General features: G+C 36.1%; 1 protein-coding gene across 2 annotated transcripts in view; it reads left to right on the forward strand.

Annotated features, from left to right (window-relative positions):
• Positions 1 to 16573, forward strand: part of xrn2 (5'-3' exoribonuclease 2) — a 309462-nt gene extending 292889 nt beyond the window's left edge. For both annotated transcript variants that reach the window (XM_028797522.2, XM_028797523.2), the window contains 3 exons: positions 11586 to 11658; positions 13949 to 14096; positions 15952 to 16573. In XM_028797522.2, coding sequence (XP_028653355.1) covers positions 11586 to 11658; positions 13949 to 14096; positions 15952 to 16014 — 284 coding nt within the window. In that variant the 3' untranslated portion in view covers positions 16015 to 16573. The remainder of the gene's footprint in view (positions 1 to 11585; positions 11659 to 13948; positions 14097 to 15951) is intronic.
• Positions 16574 to 18771: the final 2198 nt, after the last annotated feature.

Genomic DNA, 18771 nt, shown 5'->3' on the forward strand with positions numbered 1-18771 from the left:
TTACATCTTGATATACAACAAGCACAAAGAAAGGCGGCACGTAAATTGCTTTCTGTTTCACACGCTTTATCGGCCATATTCAGCTTGCTCTGTCACCGCAAATGCTGTGTGAACACTTGCTCTCCATCACCAGCCGCCATTCACTGGATGAATATATGCGGGCGGCTCGTGGTGGATGACTTTGTGTTTTACAGTTAAAATTTAAAAGGGTTAAAGACTTAATGGCAAGAATATTCATTCAAAAACGAAAACTAAAAATATTTTAAATTATTTTATTTCAGTTAGTCTTTCCAGCTACTTTAATAGTTTAGTTTTAATTTTTCATTTCGGTTTTAATTATTTCAGTTTATGAAAATGTTTTTTTTTTTAATAATAGTTTGTTTTGATTTTAGTTTTCGTTAACTGTAATAACCTTGCCCTGGAGTTTGCAAAAAGGCACCTAAATGTTTTTGAACAAAAGCTAAATGGAGGAAAGTACTGAGATATCCTTAATGAAAACCTCCATCCATCCATTTTACAACCCGCTGAATCCAAACACAGGGTCACAGGGGTCTGCTTAATGAAAACCTGCTCCAGAGAAATATATAATGAAGGTTCACCTTCATCAGCAGGACTATGACCCTAAGCAACAGGTAAAGACAAAACATTAGCTGCTTGGGGACAATTCTAGGATTGTACTTAAACTGCCCAAGAAGAGAGCATTCTTGCACCCAATCGAATATCACTGGAGAGACCTGAAGATAAGTGTCAATCTATCTCTATCCAACTGACAGAGCTTGAGAGAATCTGCAGAGTAGTACGGCAGAAAATCCCCAAAACTAGGTCAGCAAAGCTTGTCGCATTATACCCAAGAAGACACTATTCATTAATTGATTCCATAGGGGCTTCAGCTAAGTAAAGGGTCCTTAGTACTTGTATCAGTGTGATATTTCAGTTTATTTATTAAATATGCAAAAATGTCTTTTTTGGCATAGTCTTTCTGTGGTATTGAGTGTTGTTTGATGTGGGGGAAACATTACATGATTTTGCACAAGGCTGCAGCATTCAAAGTGTGAACAAAGTGAAAGGATCTGAATGCTTTCTGAATCCAATATAGTATTACTAATTGGTCATTATAACTATTTATGGTGCAGTTTATATAAATGGTCATTTAGCAGTATAGTATGTTTTATTGCCTTCTGTAGTGTTCGAGTTAGTACATCTTCTTAAATTTCAGTTAATTTAAAAGCAATTCTTAAAAAATAATTTTGTGCAACTCCTGTAGTTGTATCGGATCTTCAATGACACTATATAACTCAGAGGTGTAACTTTACTGCATGCCAGCCCACATCAACACAAGCCCATCTTACTCTACCACATTCATGAGACCTCTAACCAAGTCCAGAGAAATAAGAATTTTACAAAGAACAATTTGCTTCTCATGTTCTCATTTTTTTTTTAATTTTTTTTTTGTTTCTGTGATACAGAGAAGAGGTTATGTTGACTGTATAGTAGAGATTCTGAGCTGGCCATTGCTAAATAGGTTTTGTTGATTTCAAAGACATGGTAGACGTTACACTTGATAGGAGTACACACACATACTATCATAAGAAGAAGGAGTGCATGATTACCACAAAATTAATAATTGATAATCATTGCCCTTAATATTATAATTGCAATTATAAATTGATAGCACAACAAATATACTGTATATGTAAATGTGTTGCCAGCTACATCATATACTGTATTCTGCTTATACACAGTATAGCTGAACCTTCATTTAGCACTTTTGCAGGGAACCACTTTAAAAAATGTTTGTGTGAATTGTTAAAGGCTGGAGTTGTTGAAAAATGTAAAAAGGTGTTCAAAATAATATTGTTTCTTACAATTTTAATAAGTGCATCTTTATTGTTAAACTATATCAGTAAATGCAGTAAATTAACTGGTATTCAATGGGTATGAAGTAAAAACTAAAACCAACACCCAACATTCAAAAATGTAAAATATGAGAAAACATTAAACATCAGAATGTTAAATTATGGTTCTGCTCCATTAAAAAGCTAACGTAAACAATCTAATAGTTTGATTGTGATGGTATGTAAAACACAAAATGTATAGCAAGTTCAAGATGTACAGTATTTTAGATAGTAACATATACAGCACCATAGAAGTAAAGATCACTGTCTAAATATTTTTCAAGTTCACTGCATGCTTACACAATATTTACACATTATCAGACAATCTTCTGTTACCTGTAAGGTATAGCAATATTGCAAAATTATAGATACCATACTATGCGCACAGTTCAGATTATGATAAATGTCACAAGATACTCAAGCAGTCTTAAAGTGCAGCCTGTTTCTAAAGCTCAGAAGACTGTTCCAGTCATTGATAACAAAAGTGTTCACTAACTTCACCTAGTTGTCTGTAGTCATGCAAACTTGCTGATTTTTCTTGAAGACATAGATGGCCAATGTAACTGTTAGACCTTGAGCAGTTGTGCTGTTGTTCATGAGGAAAGTATGCTGTTTGCAAGCATGTACTTTTCAGTGCACATCCCCATTAATATAATGAATCATTATGCTCAGGCATAGTTCTACTCAATGACAAATCATTTGTGGTTCCCGCTATAAAGCGCCATGAGTTTCAGATCCATTTCAATGTCTGTCCATCATCTATATATATATATATATATATATATATATATATGTATATAATTCACTAAGCAGCCGACAGGGCACGCAAAACAACCATGGGATACACACGACAGAGCCCCACCCACCAACTCTAAGACCATGAGATACGATGACAACTCACAGAGCCACGCCCACCAACTCTAAGACCATGGGACGAGAACGCCGGCTGACCCGCCCTCCCACCTGACTGTTACCAGCATTCACTGCAATGTACTGGAGTGTGAAACTATTGCAGCTGCTAAGCTTTCAGCCATGAGAAAGCTGAAATGAGAATGAGCAATAACAGGTCTGTGATGCCCTTAGATGTCCGGGGCTGCACACGCACTACACTGAATGGATCAACGTGTCTACCCAGCGCCAAGAGCCATGGGTAAGCCGTTGAACCCCATTCGTGATGAGGACCGGGGCTTGCAATTGCTCCCCATGAACAAGGAATTCCCATTAAGTGCGGGTCATAAACTCACACTGATTAAGTCCCTGCCCTTTGTACACACCACCCGTCGCTACTACCGATTGGATGGTTTAGTGAGGTCCTCGGATCGGCCCTGCCGCGGCCTCTGGCGGAGCACCGAGAAGACAATCGAACTTGACTATCTAGAGGAAGTAAAAGTCGTAATTCCGTAGGTGAACCTGTGGAAGGATCATTACTGGTTGTGCCGACCCGTCATTGGATGGTTAGGACCCGAAACCTCACAGGCCCACTTCCCCGCCCTCTCTCCAGAGAGGCAGAGGGAGCGGAAGGGGCATCCTCCCTGGGCGTCCTTCCCCTCTCCCCCTGTTCCGCCCTCCGTGCCCGACCGCCGTCTAGCCCTGTCTCTCGCTCTGGGAGGTGGGGGCGCGGCGGCGGTCCTCTAGTTTTCAGTCACGGACAATTGTATGTTGCTCTCTCCAGAGTTCCATCTTTTCATTCACTTACAGTTGTATCCTCAAATCCACCCCATTTGGACAACTGTGTCTTTCAGGAAGTGTTCACCCATCAATACATAATTATGCGGCGGGTTGGCTAGTATAGAATAAAATAAAGGCAACATACATTCAGAAAAATTGGTGGAGGAGGGGATGACATATCTCTTACCCTGGGTGTTGGATCATTTTTGAAAATCTTTATTGTGCACAGTTTTAATCAGAGCCTTGTCTTCTGATAAATAAAACTGAGTGACTTTGATTATCTGAATTTGCTTTCGATAGCGTGCTCTATTTAGACTGTGCGGGTTTTGTTCCTGCCTTGCTCCTTGCTAGCTGGGATAGACTCCCTAAAACCCCATATCCTTATGACCCTGGTCTGGATTAAGCAGATTGGAAAATGACATGACTTAAAGAATTTGACTCTAAAGGCTAGTTTAGCATTTTCTTACCTAACTGCTTGTACCCAGCATTCTTAATTTCAGGACATGTACAACACTTGCTACCTTAGAAACGCAAACAGTATTATTAAATTATGTTAGCCATGCTTTGCTGACATTTTTCTCACTACTTCTTGCAAGTAGAACAGGACTACTGGCACTCACAACAGTGACAATTTGTATCTGCAGGTTGTATGGTTGCTGAACAGTCAACCATAGGAACACATTTTGAAATATAACAATCTGTGTATACATATATAAAAAGACATGCAGGTTAGGTGAATTGAAGTGTGTTAGTGAGTGTGTCCACCCTGTGATGGACTGGCACCATGTCTAGGATTTGGTCCTGCATTGCACTCAATGCTGGTTGGAACAGGCCCAGTCCCTTACCAAAAAAAAAAACCCTTGTCTGGATTAAGTAGGTTTCAAAATGATGTGACCTTATGAACTTTTCTGTTTCAACATTGTTTACACCTCTTTTTTTTCTGGAGGCTTCTGCAAGAAGAAGAGATAGAAATTCATTTTTTAAAAGAACGTGTTTAGGGATCCGACTCCTAAAAATGTATTTGGCATGGTCTCCTGTGTAGTCATACATACAAACTCCTCAGATTTACGAATTCACTTGCACTTAATAATTGCACTTGATGAGCTACAACACTCATTTGCTGTATAAAGCAGTCTGTGACTGGGAAAGTTCAATCTCTGACAAAGCAGGAACACTAAATTGATTGAAGTTATCGCCAGTTTTCATAATTAGTATATAGTGAAATGGAAGGATAATTATAAATTATCTACTTTTGCATGCACAAAATATGTAAATGTGGTTTACAAAGAAAAACTACAAGTATGGCCTTATTTTGCACATTATCTCAGCTGTGTAGTTACTTGACTTTCTTTGGCCAGCAAAAGAAAAATCACAATCATTTCCACAACACTCGATGGCTAGAAGAGCAAAATCCATACTAAAAAGGACTTACAATAATTAAATACGAGGGATTTCCAGAAAATCTAACCTAATTAATTAGGTGCACATGAGTGATGAAGACTATAACATCAAATTACTAAGATATCATTGAACTACTAACTTTAGCAAAGCATATGCCCTTCAACATTCATTTATTCCTAGTCAGTTTTTTTTTCTATGACCAGTCACCATTCATATGCTACAGTCAAGTGATGGGTTGCAGAACTCCATCTTGGCAAGGCATTTCTCAAAATGGCCTTTGACTTGGTGGACCTTCAGTATCAATGACAAAACAAAAAATTGCCATCTTGGCATGAATTATAAGAGTATTGGAGAATATGTGAGATGGCAACCAGTCTAACAATAATGGGTCATCAGTGCAGATTAATGTAAATTTTTTAATAGCCCCTAGCATTAAAGACCACAAGATATTAACAAGCACATAATACAGGATAACTTGTGTAATGAAAACTTAACAGTTACATACACAAGCATATAGAGGAAGCCTTTCTGTACTTCATTCTCCAGCATTAGCATATAGGGCAAATTGGTTTATTGAAATAACAGTAGATCCGGCACATCTTTTAGATTCTGTGATGGTAACCAGCCATTTCCTTTAGTTACTAATCGGCCCTTCATACCTTTTTGAGAAATTTTACTGGTTATTTCTTACATAGCTAGTTCAACAGCTTGTTGGCAGCCTTGTGTGAGGAACAATTAATTATATTAAGAACAGGACTATGACTTGGCAGTTCCAAAAAAATTCTTCTTCTGTTAGTAGTTTTCATAGAATGATGGCAGTTTGTTCATGTACATAAACAGAAAAGCAACAATAAAAAAAACTTAGTAGTTTCATGTATGCACATGAGAAATTATTTGCCTATATTTAATTTCTGCCTCAATTACTGTTTAGTTTTTCTGTGAACACAGACCTATCTCTCTATTATAATAAAAAAAAAATCCTGCCACAAGACCAGACTTGTTGACAAGTTGAGACCTTGGCCATGAGATTTTTTAAGTCACGCCCTCCTCTCAAACATTTTTAACTACGTACACCATAATCTCGCCTCTCATTCATGTGAATGAATTTGACAGACAGTTTCTGCTCTCTCTGCTCTTATAAATTTTAACATTTTCCTCACTTTTAAGTTCCCAATTAAAGATGTATTACATCCAAATCTTATTGAAGAATTTCATCACGATAGGTTATCAACAGAAAAAATGAGTACATAGGCAATCTTAGCACCAAGAAACGAAGTCAAACGAATTAACGCCAAAAATGATGATCTGTTAAACAGCAAATTGGTTAAATGCATATCAATAGACTATGCTGAAACAATTGGTGGTGATCGTGTGGAAGATGAAAGCATCAACTTGCAGTATCCCAAAGAATAACTACAATCCGTCAACACCGTTCGGTCTTCCAATGCACGAATTACTGTAGAAAGGAGGATGTATCCAAGAAAGTTAATGTAGTACATCTTCCGCAGATAACATTACACAACAAAGGAGATCTTGATATGCCATTCATATTAAAATGTTAACAGTTTCCTGTTAGAATTGGTTTTGCAAAGACAATTAACAAATTTCAGAGCCAAACATTTGAAAAAGTCTTTTTATTTAATAGAGAGAAAAACAAAATTCAATCACAGGCAGTTATACATTGCATTGTCACAATGAAAGTCCAAACACAGAATCAAAATTCAATGCGATTATTGATGAAAATGTAATTTAAAAAATTGTTTTTACTGAAGTTTTACAGTAAAAGTGTAAGTTTAAAAAAGTATTTGCGTGTTAATTTCAAAGCCAAACAGAACAAAATCGTATTACACAACGAATAACTCTCACAACATGAAACATAATTATTTTTTACTCTTTTTTAATATGGTTAATTACTCGCTGTAATTCTATTCTGTTCCATTATGCATATGTAACAATTCCCAGGACAATAAAAATCTGTTTAAATTGTACAACCGCATCCCCATATGTGAGCGACAGAGCTGCAAAGAGACTAGCACGTAGCGCAGGCACGGGTGTTAGTGAGCAAAGCAAGCAGGGGGCAAAGCCCCCTAGTATACAGTGGGTACGGAAAGTATTCAGACCCCCTTCAATTTTTCACTCTTTGTCATATTGCAGCCATTTGCTAAAATCATTTACATTAATTTTTTCCCTCATTAATGTACACACAGCACCCCATATTGACAGACAAAAAAAAGAATTTTTCAGATTGTTGCAGATTGGTCCTAAGTATTCAGACCCTTTGCTCAGTATTTAGTAGAAGCACCCTTTTGAGCTAATACAGCCATGAGTCTTCTTGGGAAAGATGCAACAAGTTTTTCACACCTGGATTTGGGGATCCTCTGCCATTCCTCCTTGCAGATCCTCTCCAGTTCTGTCAGGTTGGATGGTAAACGTTGGTGGACAGCCATTTTTAGGTCTCTCCAGAGATGCTCAATTGGGTTTAAGTCAGGGCTGTGGCTGGGCCATTCAAGAACAGTCACAGAGTTGTTGTGAAGCCACTCCTTCGTTATTTTAGCTGTGTGCTTAGGGTCATTGTCTTGTTGGAAGGTATACCTTTGGCCCAGTCTGAGGTTCTTAGCACTCTGGAGAAGGTTTTTGTCCAGGATATCCCTGAACTTGGCCGCATTCATCTTTCCCTTGATTGCAACCAGTCGTCCTGTCCCTGCAGCTGAAAAACACCCCCACAGCATGATGCTGCCACCGCCATGCTTCACTGTGGGGACTGTATTGGACAAGTGATGGGCAGTGTCTGGTTGTCTCCACACATACCGCTTAGAATTAAGGCCAAAAAGTTCTATCTTGATCTCATCAGGACCGGGGAATCTTATTTCTCACCATCTCAGAGTCCTTCAAGTGTCTTTTAGCAAACTCCATGTGGGCTGTCATGTGTCTTGCACTGAGGTATGTGTGGAGACAACCAGGCACTGCTCATCACTTGTCCAATACAGTCCCCACAGTGAAGCATGGCGGTGGTAGCATCATGCTGTGGGGGTGTTTTTCAGCTGCAGGGACAGGACGACTGGTTGCAATCGAGGGAAAGATGAATGCGGCCAAGTACGGGGATATCCTGGACAAAAACCTTCTCCAGAGTGCTAAGGACCTCAGACTGGGCCGAAGGTTTACCTTCCAACAAGACAATGACCCTAAGCACACAGCTAAAATAATGAAGGAGTGGCTTCACAACAACTCTATGACTGTTCTTGAATGGCCCAGCCACAGCCCTGACTTAAACCCAATTGAGCATCTCTGGAGAGACCTAAAAATGGCTGTCCACCAACGTTTACCATCCAACCTGACAGAACTGGAGAGGATCTGCAAGGAGGAATGGCAGAGGATCCCCAAATCCAGGTGTGAAAAACTTGTTGCATCTTTCCCAAGAAGACTCATGGCTGTATTAGCTCAAAAGGGTGCTTCTACTAAATACTGAGCAAAGGGTCTGAATACTTAGGACCATGTGATATTTCAGTTTTTCTTTTTTAATGATTCTGCAACAATTTCAAAAATTCTTTTTTTTGTCTGTCAGTATGGGGTGCTGTGTGTACATTAATGAGGGAAAAAATTAATTTAAATGATTTTAGCAAATGGCTGCAATATGACAAAGAGTGAAAAATTGAAGGGGGTCTGAATACTTTCCGTACCCACTGTATATGAAAGACTAGTTTAGATTTAACATAGATTGCACAATTATTGTAAAGAACTACCACATGTTTACACAACTTTTTCACAGTAGGACATATGTTGCTAAATTTGTCAGGTTTTAAGGAGTGTTTATTTAATATTATAGTCCCATAAATTGTGTTTCAAAACTAATGTTATGCAGTTAGTATTTTAATACAGGTAAAATTCCATTACACCAAATATCTTTACAACGAAATTTTCATTACAACGAAGTATTTTTATGGTCCCGACAGTTTCCCCATACGACACGAGTCTATAGAAATCCCATTACTACGAAGTACATTCAGCAGATACTTTCATTACAATGAAGTGACCTTGAAATGTTTGAATGAATCATCCACAGAGCAGTCAGTTCTGTGGTTGCAGCTCAGTTGTGCACCGTGATCTCCAAATAGAAACACTGTAAATGTTTTCTTTCTTCAAACCTTGTAGTTTGCTGTTTTTGTTTTCGGTGATTCTCAGTGATACCTTTTGCTTGTTGCTCGTCCACATTTGAAAAACATCCATTGGAATTTAACTCAATGTCACCCTCCTATAGAAACGCCAGACACGAAAAAATGATAACAGTTCATATTAGGAAAAAAAACCTTTACATTTTTGTAGCTCTCAGTTGCAGCAAAAAGAAAAAAGACGTTGCCAGTGAATTCAGAATTTCGCCATTGACACTGTCAACTTTCTTGAAAGACCGAGCAAAAAAAGAACAAAAACCTCTGGTTGCAAATGTATGCGACCTGCTGCATTTGAAGACGCTGAAAAAGTATTTTTTATGTGGTTCAGTGATGCTCATTCAAGAAACATTCCTATTATTGCGGCAGTCATTCATGAAAATATGAGGTTTCTAAACTCTCTTGGGACCTCCCCCAACTGGACAACATGCGTAAGAGTGTCCTGAAGTGCGATCACCGCATCAGTGGAGGATTGTTTATCTGTTGCCGGGGCAACAGCCGTCTCTCTGCCAAAGCAAACAGAAAAGATCTCGATTGGTGAAAGCAAGAACATTATAAATGCAGGGAACAGGATTACTTGGCCACTAACCTGGTTACAATCCTGCCTGATTGCTGTGTATAGGAGAGTGGCATATCACGCTACAATAAATAACCGTGCTGTTCATGTTTCAAGCTGAATAAAGCTGGTGTTGCTGAAGTACTGAGACTCAGCCTCGTGTTTTGGGGTGTAAGACAGGGACTTAAAGTGCACGTGACCCCGATCTTTTAGGATTCTCTTCTGTGGCGCCTTACTGCACCGCTGTGAGCCTGCTGTTGTCCTGCCCCAGCAACAGACAAACAATCTTACACAGACACGGCGATCGCGCTTCGGGACACGCTTCAGTGTGACGTTTCCGTTGGATGGGACAAATCTGATTGATAACTGTGCTGCCCACAACATGCTTCCGCACTTAGATAATGTTCGCGTTGAATTCCTCCCACCCAATTGCACAGCAGTGCTTCAGCCATTGGGTTTGGGCATCATTCGCACCCTGAAAGTGTATTATCGCAAGCAAATGCTGAGAAAAATTCTCGTCAGCATTACCTATAGACAGGAGAAGATTAAAATTAACGCGAAAGAAGCTATTGAAATTATTGCAAACACCTGGACACAAGTTAAATTTAAAAGCACTATAGTGACAAATACAGAATCTCATTACAATGAAATTTTCATTACAACAAAATATTTTTTAGGTCCCTGGCAGTTCGTATGGAATTTTACCTGTATTTATGCATAATGGTACAACAAGTAAGTTATGCTTCTTTGAAATTATTAGATTGTCTCCATGTGGGTATGCATCATATTTAGTATAGTCATTACAAATTAAAGGAAAAACTTCCATCAGTTTAATTGGAAAGAATGACTTCAGTTTTTCACTTGCTTGTGTTGGTTTACTGACATTTTTTGCTAAACTCATGATAGTTGAAGGCTGACATCCCATCTGCTTCTGGAATCATTTTGGTGTTTACATGGTACTTTTGAAGGTAGATAGTTGCTTTGAGATGAGATCTTTTAATGATTAAGAAAAGTTAACTTTTTCTTTCATCGACTTGGTACCCCCCACAGAATGAATGAATAGTGCTTTTTATATCACCCCATTGCATTGATTCTAGTGCCAGCTGTTTTAATTAGGTCTAAAAAAGCACTTAAGCTTGTTAAAGATAATCAGAGTTGTCTAAGAAACAAGTGATTTTGATTGATTGTTTGCCCTTTGTATACAGTGGACCAAAGTCCTATTGATTAGGTTTTTGTAAGCTACTCTTTTTCTAGGTTTATTACAAAGAATAACAAGCATGTAATTGTGATTCTTTTATGAGGGCAGCATGGCTGTTGATACATGTATTAAATGGTTTTAGCTTAAGGACAAAAAGTTACAAGAAGTGGGTGGTCCATTCTGCCTTCTGTATTCCACATCCCCAAAAAGTATATATATGAGTTAGTCTGTTATAGGTGGAGGTTAATTTAAGATGTGATTTGTAAACTACTAATCTTTTATAGTGTTTTATTTTTTAAAATATGTATAGTATTTGCTGTAATATTTTCTAAAATTCTTTTAAACATGATAGTGAGGGGTTACCATTGTTATTTTGTGAAAGTTGATGTTTACATTATTTTCTAATTAAATTTTAAATAAGAAAACACAACCCTGATTATTGTTATTGTTTATTATTTGTGTGCATCTTGGTAACTTTTTTTTAATTCTTTCATGTGAATGTTAGGATAACTGGCAACTCTAAATGTTGTGAATATGGATGTATGTGTATATTGTCATAGACTGCTGCTCTCTTCAGGTTGTTTATACTGGTTGCACCTTGCACTGACAGCATAGTTTGCTGTCCCTTATGACCACTTTGGCAGATGATAATCCATTGCTTTGATATTAACGTAACAAATGCAGTGTATAATTTATTTCTGTAGATTCAAGACAGCCAGCATCTTTGTTGGGCCCAATGCCTGGGTACAGCCAGCAGCAGCAGCAACAGTATTCCAGGTAAGTCCTGCCCTTCTCTCCCATATGATTTAATTGTGGTCAAATTTCCAGTTGTATGTGTGCCGAAAACTCAAGAAATGTATCAATAATTTAAATTGCAAACTCTTCAAGTAACTTTAGTTCTACTGCATAAGGACCTGAACTAAGATTTTTATTTTTACATTTGCTGAAAGCTTTAAGAAATGTTTAAGCATATTAGGTAAATCTGTTTTAATTTAATGTCTTACATTGTCTGTAGGGTTTTATTTTTTTATGTTTTGGCATGCTTTTCAATGAGGGTTTATAGAAAAAAAAATTCAACTCCAGGGGCTTAAATCTGTATTAGGTTTTGGGCAGGCTAAACAAATTTCTTTTAAGAAGGTTCGCAGAGCTTAATGAGGCATAACTAATAGTGTTCTACCATTATAATTTCAGGGCTGGGCCCACAGCATTAGTACAGACTAGCCATTGATTCTTGCTTCAAACCTCTTGAAGCACTAATCAGCTTCTTTGGTACAACTTTTCAGACCTGACAAGCCTATTGTGGGCCTGTGTCACTGTAGGTCAGTAGTTATTAGAGGCAACTGAAAACAGTTTCTTTAACTACTTACGTCTCAGCTGAATTAAATGCATAGGGAACTTGGCGGTGGATTACAGATTCAGAATCCCTATAGTGGGAGGTGATGAAGAGAATGTGACATGGTTTCATAATAAGGGATACAACACTTTTTTTTTTTTTGTTTTCATTTTTTGTGTTCATATAAAGTGAATAGGCTTTCCAAGGTTGTATTGGTTTTTATATTGCCACATATTGCTAAAATGTTATTCATGGAGAGATGCAGAATTAGACAGTTTAAGCCCTAGAAGGGATGTTATTGCTGGTGTGTCTTTACTGCCTTCAGATGAAAGCCAAAAGCAGAATATTGCTTCATTTATTTAATTTCATGGAATTCTATTAAAATGAGAATTGCTTTCTGAGTCCTATGACCCTTGAAATGTTTTTCATTCTGTCAGAGACTGATTATTTGCAGCCTGTTTTTGAGGTTTAAAATGACTTGTGCTGATAAAGGTTTGTCAACATACGCTACTGCCTGAAGCTAGAATATTATATTTATCTTTAAACTAATGCATTACTTTCATAATGAGTATATTTGGAATTTTAATTTTGTTGTATTTTTTCTTTTAAAAATAAATGTATAAAAAATCATTCAGTACTTTTTAATGAAGTCTGCTTAGTGTTGCTGTCAAAAGGTGTCCACTAATAATCTAAATATGAAGAAGAATACTTGGCTACAATTTTCTAATAAAGTATTTGTTCAAGTGTTCTTTCCTGTGAGTAGACACATCTTATTTATTTACCAATCTAGATTTGACCCTAAGTCATGTTTTTAAATTTTAGAATTTATTTATTTTTTTCATCTTGAAATAATGGTTTGCAATACTTTTACTAAAAGATGTAAACGTATGTCACGCTAGACTAAATATCTGAGGAAGCAGTTGATAAATACATCTGCAAGGTTCTTCAGTGCAGCCAAACGTGCATGCGTCTAAGTAGCAATTGAAGTGGAAGTGGTTTGGTCTCAGTATTTAGTGTTGGCATAAATACCATCATCAAATTTTATTTATGTGTTTTCTCTTATAACCCCTAACAGTATAATGTAAGCAGTTTTGTTACACATGATTCACTTTCTTTAACCTCTCATTTCTTAGTTTTACTTTTATGACTAACAGAATTTAGAGTTGATCTCCACAGTAATTGGAAATTTTTTGATGTTAGAATTATTTGATGAATCCTAGTTTATAATTGATGTTGGATCTGTGTTCCCATATAAACTGTACACCAAATGTCAGTCAGTCTGTGCCAATTAGTACTTATGTTGCTAGGTCACCATGGTCAATTGAAGACTGCATCAATAGAACTTGAAAAGGTTTCTTCCCGATCAGACCTTCTGACATATTAAGTAGAATAATGGATGGGAAAATACAGCCAAGGCCTCTAGCCTAGATTCAAAATACTCTGCAGTAAGAATCTTGTTACAACCTGCAATTAACTGCAAAGAATAGACCTCAAGCTTGAGTCTGGACATCTAGAATATAAAGCCTAATTCTCCTGTATTGCATTTTTATTTCACACATAGATTGTGTGTAGACTGCTGAAGTCTTATTTCTAATGCCGTCAAAATAAAAAATACTTCTATTTTGATATCAAGTGTTTACCAAGATATGATTTTACTTTATATGAACTAAACTCTACATGTAATTTGATATTCTCAAGTGCATATATAATGCAAATATTTCCTTGTGTTTACAGAAATTATGGTAATGAACCTTCATTGGGTTGGAATCGAATGATGCAGTCCCAGAGGTCTGCTTACCAGCAAAATCAACAGAGGGGGCCAGGATGGTCAAGTGGTTACCAGCAGCGTCCTAATGATCTTAGGGATGAAAGGGGAAGACAGGTAATATGTTGTTTTACACTTTGTAAAAAGATTTATGAGAAAATGTATTTTTTCAAAAGAATACAGAAGCAAAAAAAAATTTTGCAATATGAAGTAGGCTTACATTTCTTAATTTTTGATGTACATTTGCATCTATGCATGTATCTAAAGCTTATGGTTTTGCAAGCTGTATTTCAGGTTATTTCCAGTGTGTTTCTACTTTGAAATGCAGCAAATTTTGCATTCATATTTTTAATTTGTTTACATCTTTTTGATATTTTTTCCCACATTATATCTAGATAGTTTTAGGCAAGATTATTTTATGCTTAAAGCTGTTTTTATCATTAATTTAAAAAGTGTAATATATAATGTGTACTTAGCTAATGGAGAATAATATTATTGCTGTGCTAAAATGTTTTTAATATATGTTATTACAACAGTGTACACTTCTTTTTAGTGATTACTTTATGATTACTTGATTACAAAAAAGTAGTTACTACACTATCAAAGTTTGCTATTTTTAATAAATTATAATTGTGAACTTTTTTTTGTCTCATTTTGCTCATGACACAGCACTTTATTCTCATTGGTGTTTTTGGTAATTTTATAACTCTTGGAGCAAGATTTAGTAAAGAACATTGAAGAAATGCATACTAAGCAGCAGCAGCAACGTCAGCAAAGTACATGTATTTGCAAGGCATTTGTTTTAATGGTATAACTTTTTAAATATATACTCATGAATGTTTGACTTCCATGCTTAAGGTACCTTTTGGTGTTTTGATTCCTTAAGTGTGATCTCTAATCTCTATCTTTAATTTATGCTCTTGCATTTGTCAAGTTCTTGCATTATAGGCATTATAATGAATTTACTGCATAGCTAAGAACATTTACATAATATTATGCTCTTTAATGATTTCATCATGTGAATTTTGAGAGTACAGTATGTTGTTTTTTAAATAGCCAAATTCATAATAGAATATTAAATATGTACTCAAAAACAATAAATATATAGGTATTCTTCCTGTGTGTTGCCTCATTTTTAAATATCTTAATTTCACTTAGTTTAATTCATTTGCAAATTTTATTTTTGTATGGGTCAAGGTTAAGTGTATTTATATGAAAGTTTCCAACAAGCTCTGTTTCATGTCTTTTGCTTTTATGTATCGAGTAAGGTGGGTTTTAAAATCTGATTTTATTTCTTTGACCATATTTTTAATTGACATTACACACTTTTTGTTGACTATATTACACATGATTTACGGACCCAATTTACAATGTAAATGCTTAATAGTGCCAAGAATAGACAGTATTAAATACGCTTGCTAAAAGTGTTAAATTCCTTCGACCATCTTTAAAGTTAATGTCAAGTTTTTGTTAATTCTTTGTGTTGTGTTATACTTGATAATTGTAACCCATAGAAGTAGGGCAAGTTATGTTTTTGAAGGTAACTTGACATCAGAGCAAGAAGAATGTACTTACTGTTTTGTGTAAGACTGTCATTACGTTGTTGGGTTGCCAGTCTCACCTTTAACACTATCAAAAATGTTGACCTGTTTGGAGTGAGAAAAAGATATTTTCATAAGCTTATCTAAAACTGTTTATGTAGTTCTAAGTCTAAACCATTTTTAATAAGAGTGCTTTGTAAAGAAATGTAGTATATTACCTTTAAATCACTTCAAGGTTAACATTTTGAATGAGTTATGAAAGAAATATTAAAGGCATGTATGATAAGTACATCAAACACTTGTAAATAGAATGACACTCATAAATGGAGCAAGTGGAGTTCATCCCAGTGATTTGTATACAGCTAATTCATTGTATGGCCAAACATTTGTTAATGATATTTACACTTAATTTTCATTTTTGTTTTTTGTAGGGATACAATTCTGGGAGGAATTATCCCTTACCACCTGCTTCAGGAAGATACAACTGGAACTGACTGTAATAAGTACAGTGTGCACCAAATAACAAAGGGACACTGCCACAGTGAAAAGCGAAAGTCTGTTTAGTATCTTATTTTCTCATAATTATGGTTCCTTTTTTATTGTGAAGTGTTTTTTTTTTTCAACCAGATTAATCTGTTACAGTTAAGATATTAGTTTTGTGGATTTGTGTGTAGCACCCTCCTCCCCCAACCACCCCACCCCCATTTCTGCAGTCTGAAATTAAATCGGTGGCATTATCATTTTCAAAATCACTTCATCTGTAATCTATAAATATTTCCTTGTTTAATTCCTTACAATATTTGTATGTATTTACACTTTTTTAACTAAAACCACAGTACCCAAATACTGTAAAACGTTGACAGAACATAATTTCCGCAATAGATAATTTCTTTTACCTGTTGTATGATTCGTTAAGTTTTGAAATTTTTATCCTCAAAAATGTCAGTGTTTTATATTACATTGTTTATCCATTGTAATTTGTGGCTAAAAAAACTGCAGAATGTGTTCTCAACAGAACTGAAAACACAAATAAAAAATTAAGTAAAGTTTTCATTGATGTGTGTGTTGAATTTTTTAACTCTTGTTTTCAGAACATGACATGAAAGGTTTTTTTTCCCCCCCATTTCAATCAAAATATTCAAATTTCTTTTGTTTTAAATTACGTTTTGCATATGTGAAATATATTATTTGTAAATATTCTCATTTGTAATCAACATTTCTTTCAGCACACACCCTATATCAATTTCCACATCAGTCGAATTTCTTTTTTCTCAAAAGAAAACTGGCTTCATTTATAACTTTCTTTCCCATTCACTGTAGATTGAAATCTATTTTTCGATCACATTGTAAGATGTGAAAATATATTGTTTCTGCTTTATTGGTGGCTCTACATAGGTTAATGCCGTTAGTGTTTTCTAAATTACCTGACACTAGTATTAAAAAATGATGTTACGTTTGGAAAGTATGTGTTTCTTTTTCAGAATGGGGCTTTTAGTATTTACTTCAGTGTACGCTAGCCCTGCACAAAGAAACAATATCCAAATTAACGTTAAAAAAAATCAGATACACAACTTCCTGCCTCCAGTCTACTGATCCTTCGGAAGTATGTAAAGTGAGGGCCGTTTTCTATTCTTTATTTCTTTCTTTTTCTTTCTTTCTGTATTTATTTATTGTCGGCTTTGATTCCAAGCGGCAACCCCTGAAATAAAGCTGTTAATAGCGACACACCGCTTCTATGTTTATGTCTGTGTTTTAGTTATCCCTCTATAGATTTAATGAAATCCAGAAATACTGTCGAAAATAGTCGTTTGTAAAACCAATTTATTGTGTGTCATCCGTGATGGCGGCTGTAAAATATATTTATAGTGAAATATAACGGTTTTTTTTTTTTTAATTGAATTGATTTTAACTCTTCTGTAAGTTTTCCCGAAAACGTAACTATCGGTCATGTAAAAAAAGAAAAACATCATTTCAGAATCTGAAATAAGTTCTTAGTTGTGTTTTACATATAGTTGCTAGTTTGAGACGGGGTGTAAAATTTTACACCGCATAATGTGCATTAAAAGGATGTTTTTCATCCTAATTAATTGTATTAAAGCACCAATTTGGAACTATGAGTTATTCAGTTGTTTATATTTTCGATTGCTCACTTTGATGTGAAGTGTTTACTTTGCCCGTTTCCTTCTATCTACAAAAAGAAAAAAATCCATAACATCAGAGTCAATTGCATAATCCAAAGCATCCCAGTTTCTCACGCACCCCAGTTTGGATTTTTTGTGGCACTGGCATTATTCCACTAAATTCTATCTCTCCGAGACTCGTGCTTCACCGCAACTGCAGTTGAACTCACGGGTGTTAGGCGTGTTGGGGGGAGGTCAGCCCGCTTTTTTTTTTTTTTTTAAACCATTTTTATTACATGGGTTCATTTAAAATTGCAGGCTTTTACGGATTATGTCCATTCGGTCATCTTCAGAGATGGTTGATGTCAATTCCTCCGTTTTTAAAGGTTCGTACTAGCGCTGGTCTGCCCATATTCAAGTGATCCTTGAATCGATCCCCGACTTTCAGGTCATCCATATTCCCTAGACTTTACTTTCCCTACTCTGCACCTTTGTCGGTTAAACGAAGGATGAATGAAGCTTTGCATTCCCAAAACTCCGAATGGACTCGAGGACAAGTCTAGTTAGTTTCATGAATACAGAATGAAGCGCCGATGTGCGAGTGCGCGGAGGGAGGAAGGCGCCGTGCGCGTCTGCCGGAGGTTTTGAAGACGAGAATGTCAGCTGGTTGGCCTCCTTAGTGCCTTATTATGTTTCTCGAGTGGCTGTGCGTGTTATCAATAAACTGTTGAATCTGCAGTTTAGTCACTCTCACGTAACTTTGACCTTTGAACTAAATTATTCCTCTATAAAGCATCTAGATTCTAGACACCATTATGTGTAGTTTACTGAATTCGCTGAACTGTATTTCTGTTTAAATATTGTTTTTAAAACAACACACCAGTTCCTTTTTTGCCTGGGCGGGCTTGTTTTGTTCAAAATTGTACGGCAAAGGAACTGAAATAATTGTTCAAGCTTTTGTGCAGTTTTTGCAAGATTTTTTTAAACATAGCTTTCAGTCACAACACTGTCAAGCAAAGCTGATGCGAGCGTCATATAAAATGTCACCAAGTGATTCTTTGAATACAGTGATCCATAATGTCATGGTATTAAATGACGTTTTTTGCTCGATGTTAAAGTATAGTTCACGTC

Source organism: Erpetoichthys calabaricus, chromosome 3 (assembly GCF_900747795.2).
Source record: "Erpetoichthys calabaricus chromosome 3, fErpCal1.3, whole genome shotgun sequence".
NCBI classification, from domain to species: domain Eukaryota; kingdom Metazoa; phylum Chordata; class Cladistia; order Polypteriformes; family Polypteridae; genus Erpetoichthys; species Erpetoichthys calabaricus.